At 35.9% G+C, this 12,435-nt stretch overlaps 1 protein-coding gene across 1 annotated transcript in view; it reads right to left on the reverse strand.

Annotated features, from left to right (window-relative positions):
• Positions 1-12,435, reverse strand: part of LOC104850730 (ovostatin-like) — a 52,263-nt gene that overhangs the window by 13,987 nt on the left and 25,841 nt on the right. Inside the window, exons 17-25 of the mRNA XM_010607794.1 lie at positions 12,305-12,401; positions 9,403-9,517; positions 8,470-8,698; positions 6,396-6,522; positions 5,773-5,891; positions 4,593-4,644; positions 3,205-3,288; positions 1,176-1,352; positions 893-974 (exon numbers count right to left, since the gene is read on the reverse strand). Coding sequence (XP_010606096.1) covers positions 893-974; positions 1,176-1,352; positions 3,205-3,288; positions 4,593-4,644; positions 5,773-5,891; positions 6,396-6,522; positions 8,470-8,698; positions 9,403-9,517; positions 12,305-12,401 — 1,082 coding nt within the window. The remainder of the gene's footprint in view (positions 1-892; positions 975-1,175; positions 1,353-3,204; positions 3,289-4,592; positions 4,645-5,772; positions 5,892-6,395; positions 6,523-8,469; positions 8,699-9,402; positions 9,518-12,304; positions 12,402-12,435) is intronic.

Here is a 12,435-nt window from a genome sequence, read left to right on the forward strand (position 1 = left end):
CTTTTTTTTTTTTTTTTTTTTTTTTTTTTTTTTTAATGTTTTGTTATAAGGGATCTAACTTGGGTCCTTGAGCTTTCGAGGCAGGTGATAGAACCACTGGGCTAAATCCCCGGCAGAGGCTATCTGGATAGAAAATTAATAGAGTGTTCCTGCTCCATTGGAGGATTATTATATTCAATTACAAAATTCATGAGGATTATATTCAAGTACAAAACAAATGACTGTTGTTATTACTATAATGAGCACCTATCACTTTGCATCTCCAAGACTTGTTCTAGGACATGGTAGTGAGAGAAATATGTGCTTGAAAATAAAAGTTAATCTTATAAGGAATAAATTTTAAAACAACTTGCATCTCAAAATCATCATCGTTTAGGTTTATAATGAAAGCACAACCTATACTTAATCTAGATTTTGTTTGGTACTTTTTCCACTGTTTGTAGCAAACATTTATGTACTGAACTGTGCATTTTTCTTATTTCATGGGCAGACTCTGTATCTATACAGCTAAAGTCTGTGTGAAACCCTTAGTTAGCAGAAGCAATGTTGGATGGTGAATTGGAACGATAGTAATGTTTCCACTGGAATAATTTGCTTACACAACAAATGTGGTATCAGATCCCCTACCTGGCCTCAGTTATTGTCTTTTGCCTAATGATACGCTTACTTAACATGCATTTTGTGGTAAGTAAAAGATATAAATTCTATAAATTCTTGAGCCCCAATCTTGTTAAAATAATGTATGTGTGTGGTGTGTGTGTGTGTGTAGGCTTGCATATAAATAATATGGAGAAGGCCCATACTTTTTATAACAATCCTCAAAAACCTACATAAAAGGACATATTTAGAAATATTTAATTAAGTTCTAAAATAAATGATACAAAATACAGACCATGTATTTTTCTGCTCATCATTACGTCCAAAGGTACTATATGATCCATCTTGGTGTTTATAAGACATCTGCTTCTGATATCCTAGAATAAGGAAGAGATACTATCATTTTTCAATTTAAAAATTATCTAGAACAAAAATTCAGTTAATTGCATATTTGTGTTTATGAGTAGATCAGTGAATATACACCTGTAGAAAAATATGTTTGTGAACTTAAGCAAAACAGCTGAGGTTCAGATATTAAACTGAGGTGAACAAGTAAGGCTTTTAAATTTATGCTTTACCTGCGGTCAGGTACCCAACAGCCTTGGATTTTATCTCTTCTGTCAGTTGTTGAGTCTGATTCAGATAGTCCAAGATGTAAATATTGGAAGCGAACAGGGCCATATTTTGCTCCCCACAACCAAAAGGCATCTGGAGGAAATCCTGTAAGTTTTGCATGGCAGAACCGAGAATGTCTCCTGCAAAGACAATCAAGTCAATTCGGACTTTATAAAAACTGAAGATAAATGAGCTTGTGCTCACGACCTCTTTCTCATAGATATGCAGGAGAACTATTTTTATATTATTGGACTCTCTCTTTTTTCTACTTGTTGGAGCCTCTCCATAAAATGCTGGAGATGTATTATCCAACGCATCACAGCCAAGAACAGAAGAGCTAAATGCTCATGGGAACCAAAAATCCTGAGAGCTCCCATGATGAAGTAGAAACTCCAGGCCAGTGATAAATCAAAAGGGAGCAAATTTGGGTGCAAATAGACATTTGGGAAATGTTTACCATGTATCAGATGCTGTCCTGAGCGCTTTTCCCATGCTAATTCATTCAGTACTTAGAACAATACTATAAATTATCACTACTCCTCCCATCTCCAGGGAACGGAGACTTGCAGAGGTTTAAACATTTTCCAACGCCATTCAAAAAAGATGCAGCTAAAACATGGAAGCAGCCTAATTGCTCATCAACTGGAGACTGGATAAAGAAAATGTGTGTGTGTGTGTGTGTGTGTGTACACAAAATGGAGCACTACTCAGCCACAAAGAATGAGAAATTAATAAGAACCAAGATGGATTATGTAAAGGTGCAAATTTCCCATGATGATTGTAATTATAGTGTATACTTTAAACGTACCAATAAAATTAACTGATTAAAAAAAAACAAAAAAGAATGAGAAATTAGAGGCATTTATAGCTAAATGGATGCATGTTGAGGTGATACTCTTAAGTGAAATAAATAGGACACATATTTGTAAATACCAAATAGTTTCTCTGGTGTTAGAAACTGAAAGTGTAAATAAGATTAAAAGGTATAATGTGAAATAGGAAGAAAAGGTGCAAAGGGAAGGGGAAGTGGGAGAGGTAGGGGCATGGAAAGAGGGGAATGGAATTAATATGAGAAAAAGAAACAAAGTCTTCATAGATAGGGAAGGGTTGGTGGGGCTGAAGTGAGGGCAGGGGAATGGGGAAAAAATAAGAACCAGGATGGATTATGTAAAGGTGCAGATCTCCAATGGTCAATGTCATTATATTATATACCTAAAATACACCAATAAAATTTTTTTAAAAAGATGGAGCAGAATTAGGAATCAAGTTCAGGTAATCTGGTTTCAGAGATCCTGGACCTCCCTACTTCCCACCCACTTCCAATAACTGACACTTATGTAGCATTATTACATATCTAGCTGCATGCTAGCATCTAGATTTAATTTTTATAACAATCCCAAGAAGTAATATTACTAGGTATTAGGAAAAGAGGCACAGAAAGGCTGAGAAACTTGTCTAAAGCTAGTTGTTGACAGATTACTGAGGCTCTAGTATCAAGGTTCTACAAATTAAGAGTAAGGAACTTTGTATCATTTTGGTCATTACCTGTTAGCTGTGTGTGGAGTGTTGTTTACTCCTACCTGAGTACTGCAGCTCCATTTAACAGGAGTTTGATATCACTATTAACTGGCTCAGTATGATATGCTCTAGAAATCTCTGGTTTCTGGGAAAATATCAGAACTTTCCTTACCAAGGTGGTCTTGCTCTTATGAGACACCAGGCAGAAAGTCAGTGACTGGACTATATTTTATGTGCTAGAATAAAAATGATCTTTAGAAAAGGAAGAGTCAGAAAGCTAGAGTGTCTTGGAAGCTCTGGCACTGAGTTCTTCCTGTCGTTGGGCATCAACCTCAGTGAACAAGTTCCAAGGGCAGACATGGAGTCCAGAGAGATGATGAGACCAACAAGAAGAATCATGGTAGAAATAGATGTGAGTTTCCCTCTTCCTCCAAGCCCATGTGTGACTCTTCTATAACCCTACTGTAGACTCACCAAGAACAGTCCAGTAGGCCCTGAGGGAGTCTTTCACCAGATTTTCTGGTAAAGTGAGCTCTACTGGTTGAGATACTGTTGATCCTAGGAAACAGAAAAATAAATTAATTTAGAACCCTAATCTTAAAATCATAGTTTTGACTTTCGGTAATAATTTATCTTCTTGATTACTAAATCAGTGTCTTATTGAGCATTCCAAATGGTAATCAGAAAAAAAAGGTCAAAAGGATTTCTTTTGGTTTTTTGAGACAGGGTCTCACTATGTAGTTGAGACTGACCTGGAACTCACTATGTAGACCAGGCTGGTCTCGAACTCACAGTGATCCTTCTGCCTCAGCCTCCTAAGGGCTGGGATTACAGGCTTGTGCCACCATGCCTGGCCTCAAAAGGATTTCTTTAATTACAACTAATCGAATTTGCTTAAAATTTTTTTCATAGTCAATTATGTTTCAACATATGATAAAAACCTTAACTTTGCAAAGCAAATTACAATTTGCCATGTACTTTCACACATGCTATTTAATTAGATATTTACAAACTAACTTATGGGGCATGTAAAGACTAGACATGCCCCTTGACCCCTCAGAAGAGAAGGTTCAGGCCAAAAGAACATAAGGGATTTGGGATGGCACACAAGTCAAAACAATGAAACACAGAATCTGAACATAGGTTTTATGAACCCAGGATCAGGGTGCTCCCCACACTGGTCCACAGTGTGTCCCTTATGGTGATAAAATACTGGAAAATGAATGGAGACCTATGGCTTCTCTGCCTAGAGGAGACTTTAACATTTCTAACATTCAAATAAAGAAACAAATAGCTGCCATTTAAAAATAATTAGATGATAACAACATTCTGTTGTGTCCTGGTATAATTTGTAAGGCAATCTAGTGATTGTATTTGGGGGAACAGAAAGATTTTTAGGCAAGAGCTGTGGGTCACAGCTCTGGATAGTTGGGGGACCACTCAGGATGTGGCAGCTCAAAAAAGTCCGCCATTATTTGGCTCCCAGGTGGGGGACAAGAGAAGGTTCTGGAAGTCATGCATATTAAACAGAGAAGCTTCTACTTTGGCAGTGGACTTTTGGCAGAACGCTTTAAATACTTATGATTATTATAATGACCAAATCAAGGCTTAGATGGGGAGAAGTAAGAGGTAGAGACGAATTGAATAAAAATCAAGGATGCTCAGAGTTCTGAATAGGGGAATAGGAAAATGGAAAAATCTAAAAGTTTAAATTTACATTGGTGTGTAGGATGTTCAGATTTTATTATTTGAAAGTAATTTAATCTTTTCCAGTAGTCACATCTCTGAGAAGAAAACATAATTAAATTTTCAAACAAAGACAATGCTGCAATTTTAGCAAGACTGTAAAAATGTCTTCTTACCATTGGTGCAAATAAACAAGCCCTGTGTCATCTCCTTTTTAATACCTTCAGGCTAATTGTTGGGAGAAGAGAAGAGAGTAGTCATAATCAGTCTTACATTAAGTAAATTCAGAATATTTTTATTAAGAATTACACTTAAATAGAACAACAATCTTCCAAAAATTATTATAGGTAATAATAATTCATGAGTACATTAATTTTAAGATCAAAGATAATGCTGAAAAGTGATTTTATGTTCTGTAAGTTGAACATTTTTAAAGCTTCAGGCAACGGAAATCTTTCAAGCTCCAAAATCCTATTATTCTATTTCAAGAGTATTATGCATTTTATTTCAAAGTTTCTTCCCACAGTGTGGAGTAGATGTCTGTCCCTGGCCTTCTTTTCTAAATATTTAATTGAAATAATTTATAGTATCTTTTTAAAGATTAATTTTAATAGTACATTTAAGGTATACAAAATAATGACATTCATTGTTGGAAATTTGTACCTTTACATAATCAGTCTTGGTTCTTATTTTTTTCCCCATCCCCTGCCTTCCCTTCAACCGCTCCCTTCCTCCCTCCTTGTCTACAAAGGCTTTGCTTCCATTATTTTTTATTTTCTCATCTTAATTCCATTCCCTTCTTTCCTTTTCCCTACCCCTCCCAATATATTGTATCTTTGAATAAGTGGATCACTGCTATTTCTATGAACCCTAAAAGGGATGCTTAACACTTCTTTACAAAGATAAATATTTTGAAGGACAAACATTTTTCCTCCACGTCTTCAATTTTTAAAATTAATGTGTGTTGATCCTGCATACTAATGCAATTCGTGTGTTATTTCTATGTATGCATACACTGTTCGCTGTTTAAATCCATCCTCCCCACCACAATTCCCAGTCCCTTGTAGATACTTTCAAGTGTACTTTCTGTAGCTTCTACATAGGATAGAGAACATGTGGTACGTGACTTTCTGTCTCTGGATCATTTCACAGAAAATAATGCCCTCCAGTTCCATCCATTTTGCTCCAATGAAAGGATTATGTTCTTTATGGTCGAATAACAATCCATTGTGTATTATACCACATTTCTCTATCCATGTATCTGCTGATGGGCAACTAGACCGGTTCTTTATCTTAGCTATTGTGAATACTCTGTAATAGATATTAATGTGGATAAATATTACTCTGAGGGCCTACCTCTACCAACAATGGTTTGACCAGTGTATCCCTCCAGCCAATGTCCTGAGCCTGGGATGGCCCATGCTGATAACCACTGTTCTGCAGGGTTTCAGATGTGACAGTGATGTTGATTACACCTGAAATAGCAAAACTGTAAGTGACAAAGTTATCAGAATGGAGGGCTGGAGACTTAGCTCAGTGGTGCCGCCACCTGCCTTGTAAGTGCAAGGACCCGAGTTTGATCCCCAATACCAAACAAACAAACAAACAAAAAACCCCACCAAATAAACAAACGAAAAGTTATCAGAATGGAGATCCAAGGAAGTGTGATCATTTTTGACTCTATGTAGAGGTAAATTGTTAAAATAATTGAAATGTTTTAGAACAAAGAATTGAGTGTTACAGTAAAGATTAAAAATATTAATCCTTGAATTGGTTCAGAATTTGATTCCAACTTCCCAACTCTGGACCCAGGTAGATTCACTGGATTGTAAAAGAGAAAGTAAGGTAATAGGAATGGGAGAATGGACCACTGGTATACTGAGAAGTGGGAAAATGGTGATAGCAGAGGAATAGTGTAGTAAAGCTCTTAGGAGAACTTCCGAATGAATGTAAACACACGTGGTAATGGCAAATCTTACCCAGCTTACGTGGGGTAACCAGCCAAGTGAAAGACTTTTTCTCATTGCTCCTTGTATAATCATTTTCATCACTGACTGACAGAAATCTGGCTTCATACAGGTTAGATGCTTTCAGTTCAGTATTAATCTGTGAAGCCCAGACAAGAAAAGAGAAAGAAGATTTAAACATTTCCATACAGAAATATAATACATCCACATATGTTTGCAAAATTAGAGAGTAAATTTTCCACTTTTCACATTTTCTGCTGTGGGAAAAATGATTTCTAAACCATGGGAAATTATCAATATCCTTTTACTGAATCATAATAATCTGATCATTCACATATACTATTTTAAAAAAGCAGTCAATAGGTTATTGACGTGCTCAGCAATGCATTTATTTAGAGACTTACAGCAAAATAAGCATGTATTTTGACAAATCTGGGTTGATCAATTTATCTTACATTTTTATAAGCTAAAGTTCTCTTTTTCTTATCTATAAACTGAAGCCAGTGTCATCTACAGCTTACAATAACTGGGTATGTTATATAAATAACACACAAAACATCTCAAACAGTGCATTCCAGCCCAGGTTTAAAAATGAAAACTTTACTAACAAATAAGTAACACACACTTTCTTGATTATTAAAAATGCTGTTATTTTTCCTAAAAATGCTTATTATTCAATGTGGTGCCCTGACAAACTCAATAGATTTGCATGCTTTATTTTTATTTTTATTTTTACATTTTGTGGGTGCTGCAATTGAACTCTGAGCCTTCTACATGCTCAATAATGTTCCATCACTGAGGTAAACCTCAGGCCCTTTTATTTTTTCAGTAAAGGTAAAAGTATGTCAACCATGTACTTTACGTCGCATGTTGGCTACGTCGGGCTATAACTACTGTTTACTGGTGTTGACGCGTACCTGGATGTCACTAAAGGGTTAGGTTTGGGGATCATACTATCGGAAAGTCATATATAAAGAGAAAGGCTAATACATCGTATCAAGGGCCATATGTTTACTATAGGTACAGTTGACATTTATTGTTTAGATAAAAGTTATATAGAAAGGAAACAAATCCAGTGCATATTTATAGTGGATTTTGCAGGGTTCGCTGTTTTTATTATAGAAGGTTCATTGTTTATATTATCATATTAAGAGATGAACTCAAGTTTAAACTTCTGGGCTTTTTATGCTATAAAACTGATAGATAGCCATCCAGCTGTCGAAAGTTGATGACCACTAGGAGGTGGTATAGGTAGTCTGTATATCCTCAGGAAATCCAAAGAAGAAAGACAAACAGTTAAAAACCCTAACATCCAGTATAGCTATTTAATAAGTCCTTCTGCTTTAGATAGGTTTCATATATAAAATTCAGATATTCCCACCTGTCCTCCTCTCACACACCTGGAGAAAAGTTAACTTAGATCATAAAGCTGTCTTACACTCTTTTCTCTTCAGCCAGCCACCAAGATATGCATTTATTTATTTAAAATTAATTTTATTGGGGAACAATACAATGACACTCATCTTTGGAAATTTGCAGCTTTACATAATCCATCTTGGTTCTTATTTCTTCCCCATTCCCCTGCTTTCTCTTCAACCCCTCCACCCCTTCCTATCTACAAAGACTTTGTTGCCAGTTTTCTTTTTCTCATATTAATTCCATTCCCTTCTTTCCTTTCCCTACCCTCACCAATTCCCCTTCCCCTTTGCACTTTTTCTTCCTATTTCACATTATCTATTATGCCTTTTAGTCCTTATTTACACGTTCAGTTTCTCACACTAGAGAAACTATTCTGTATTTACACGTATGTGTCTAATTTATTTCACTTCAGAGTATCACCTCAATATGCATCCATTTAGCTATAAATGTCTCTAGCTTTTCATTCCTTATGGTTGAGTAGTACTCCATTTTATAAAAAAATACACATTTTCTTTATCCAGTCTCCCAGTATTGTTCCTAAGCCCCACTGAATGGTTGGGCAAAGCCGGCAATATCTTCAAAAACTTAGAAAAGCCAAGTTCAACTGAAATTTAAAAATAACGTATACAGGCAATATGGTATTTACTAAGAAGACTCCATTCAGTACCTGAATACTTCTGTTGAGGTAGTTGAAGACATTGGCTTTCAGAACAAATGATTCTCCTTGAACCACAGAGTAGGGTAAAGTGACTTCCACAAAGAAGGGCTGAAAGGTCGTCAGGGAGATGGTTGGGGAGATGCCAAATCCAACTTTGTCACTCAGGCAGAATCCACTGGCCTTCCACTGTGTGATGGTATCGGGAACCGTAAGACTCAAGTTGGCGACTCCTGAGGAGCTGCAGGAAGAGAACCAGACAACGCTGGAGACCAGAGCCTTCACCATACGATGCAATGAGACCATCCACTGGCTTTACAGCATTTTCTTCCTTCAACACTATTAAACAAATGCATTTATTTATAGCACATTTGTTCAACTTTGCTGATAGTTTTAGAAATAGAGCCCCATATATAGTTTTCAAGTTTAAAATGTGCAAATTAGCGTCATACTTGAATTTTCAGCACCTATTTAGAAATTCATTTTTCTCAATCTCACTTTGTTCTTCCTCATTTTCACGATCTCTTCCTCTTTTGCTTTTTTTCACATTTTGTTTCCTCTGTCCTCTCTCCCTTAGAGCCATATATGCTTGATTAGTATTATATAGCAATAAACAAAATTTCAGGCCATTTTATAGTCTCCCACTCAACTTTCTTACCAACAAAATCAAGTTCTTAATAAAAATAAAATGACAATAAAAAAGTAATGGAGTAAGAAATGCAAATAAGGAAGACAAAAAAGGAGGTTGTAAAAATGAAAAGAGAACATAACAGAAACCTATTAGAGGCTCTGCAGAATGTTTTTTACACATTTTTTCAATTTTGAACACATTTTCTTTGAGAAGGCTGACAAATTTTATGAATATTTTTTTCTCAGGAAAATAGAAAAAAAAAAAAAAAGAAATGCAGAAAAACAATGACAACAGCAATAGCAATAATGACTCACTCAGTTGTGATCAGATTCCAGATCCAGGTTTCAGGAAACGATGTCCTCAGAGTATCTTGTACATATCCACCCAAAGCTGCAGGACCTGAACCTGATATTACCTTTGAGGATTCAGCTAAAGAAGAAAATATGAAATGTTTCCATACAAAGACATTAAAAAGTGAGGTGATATACATGCTAATTACCCTGATGGGGTCATTCTACAATGTATTCACGTACCTAAACGTCACACGGTGGCCAGAGATACATACAGTCATTTTTGTTAATCAAAAAGAAAACATAACTTCGAAAATAAAAGTGTATCTGGAGAAAGGGGAAAAATAACTAGCTACTCCATATTCATAAGATTAAACTTAATTTCTTAGTCAATGAAATTATGTTTTGAGGACAATATTTAATAATAGTAGCCATTGTCTACTGATTTATTGCTATATATCTCAGTATTGAAAGCATTTTTATGTATATTATGCATTCAGTCCTCATAGTAAACTTTGACAAAGTTTATGACCCCACTTGCAGATATGTCTTATGTTTGTAGAATAATCTGTTAATAGTTTACAAATGCTAATTGACAAGTTAGAAGAACATGAATTATTCATCCCTGCACTCAATTATCATTGCTATTTTGTCATGTTAAACTTAGAAATGCACTGCAAAAGCAATATGGAGATACGCAAAGTCAGTTTAAGACAAGAAGTAAAAAAGCAAATCGACCTTTGACTTTCACCACTAATCCTCGCTTTATCTCCCTGAATATCTTAACAATATTACGCTCATTTTAATCTTTTTCTCATCACTCAATTTCCCATTTAGCTTCTAATGTAACTTCCACAGATTGTTATTTTGTTGTTCATCTTTCATAGTCTTTCAAGTGCAATACCGTTAGGGGGCTTGTAATTCTTCCTTGTGAGAATGTATTCAGTGGGAGATTTGGTGGATATTTCAGGATTTGGCTGTAGGTCTGCAGTCACATCCAGGCTGATTCTGTGATTCCAGCCCATTTCATGTGTTGGTGGTTTGTTTCCTGTCTCAGTCACAGTAGGATTTGTAGCTTCAGCACTTACTGTTCCCCGAGCAGCCCACACGGCAGCACCAGCTAGAGCTGTCAGTCACTTACTTCAGGAATAACCCTGTACACTGGTTTGTGTTTATTTCTTTTGGCTACTTTTAGCCCACATTACATTTAAGCAAACATAAAATGACATGGATCTGTAATGTCTACTATATAAATACTTAAATATGAGCTGTCCTTTTTTCCTGGAGAACTGCTTCTTTTACTCACTAACATTCTGTTTTGTTTATATTGTGGGTATGTATACGTACCTCACAAATACACAACTTTATTTTATGTGTTTATTTGACACACATGCAAATTATATTGCTATCTTTCTTGCTTTTCCCCTAAAAATTTATTCTTAATATTTTTTTTCAGCTTTAATTGAGTTTATTGGTACATTTTAGGGATCCAGTACAGTTACATTCATTGCTGGGATCTTGTACCTCCACACTTATTCTTAATATTTTTTTTCAGCTTTAATTGAGTTTATTGGTACATTTTAGGGATCCAGTACAGTTACATTCATTGCTGGGATCTTGTACCTCCACACTTATTCTTAATATTTACTCGTGTTCTTAGTGCTGCAGAATATTCCATCACATCTGTTCACCACACAGCATTTATTCTGTCTTTGAATAACGATCACCTGGGTTGACTCAGGGGACAGCAATGTGCTAGACAACTCATAACATGCATGTCCTCTTACAGACTTGTGCCAAAATGTCTCATTGCTATGGTAGAAGATATCTATCTATTATCATATTAATTTAAGCTCTTCTAGACTCCATCCATCGGCTGTACCATGTTGTTCTCTCTGTCTACGGCGTGCTCTATTTTGTTTCCTTTAGATTATTACTACTATTTTACCTTTCATTCTTTTCTTTTGCTATTTGTATGCTAACCAGTTTCTTGATGTTCTTTTCATTTTGCTTGATTACCAGTGAAGCCAAGTATCTCTTCACGTAGTTTTTATCTCTTTGGTTGCCCTTCTTCATATCATGTCATCATATTTTTCACCTTTCTTAAAATTTTCCCAGATTATTTAGGTCTCTGATTAAAAGTTACCTCTTCATGGAGATTTTCTCTGAAAATTCTGTTTTCAACAGAATCAACATGGTCTGCATTTACCTTGTTTTAGTTTCTTTACAGCACTCCTCAGAGAGAGAGAGAAAGCACAACATAATAAAGTAACTCGTTTGGGACCCGAATGCCTGGTTTATAACCCCATCCCTGTCATTCACTGTCTGTGGCATTGGACAAGTTATTAAACCTCCCTAGCCTTCATTTTTCCTCATCGGTAAATTAGAGAGGATAGTTTCTAATCTATAGGCTATGATGAATAAATTGGTTGACATTTGAAAATGATTAGAACCTCACCTGGCACCTGGCAACCATTCAGGAAATATTAACTCTCAGAGAAGTCATTACCATCTGAAATTATGCTATTTACTTATTGTCAGCATCCCAAATTCAATGTAAACTTCACATTTCTAAGATTTTCCTGCCTTATTTTTTTTCCTTTCTAATGGTGGCGGTCTCATGCTTATTAGAGGTAGGGAAATAACAGAAGGGTAGGGGAAAGTGGGCACTGCCTAGTGAGTTTTGAGCCAAATGAAAGGGAGGAAAAATATAAATACAAATACAAATACCCCATACAGTGTGCATAGGGATGACAGCCATTGCCTGCCTTATTCTTACTGTGTTTCTAACATTTGATAGGACAAGCACACTGAATGGATTAAAGAACAAGATAAAAGAGAACATCACTCTCCCCTCTTTCACCACATCCATTTACATGAGTTATGAAATCATAATGGTCAGCTGCCCTTCGCATACAAAACTCACTTGAAGAAGCTACGTCATAGATTTCCTGATATTTGAGATCCTTGCACAGCACTGGCTTCCGGAGATGAGAGTTGGTGAAAACCTTCAATCCGATTGCCTTTCAAGATAAAACCAGTTTTGATCACACAACA

The sequence above is a fragment of the Fukomys damarensis genome, unplaced genomic scaffold (genome assembly GCF_012274545.1).
Source record: "Fukomys damarensis isolate Sample0158 unplaced genomic scaffold, DMR_v1.0_HiC HiC_scaffold_19, whole genome shotgun sequence".
Lineage (NCBI taxonomy): Eukaryota > Metazoa > Chordata > Mammalia > Rodentia > Bathyergidae > Fukomys > Fukomys damarensis.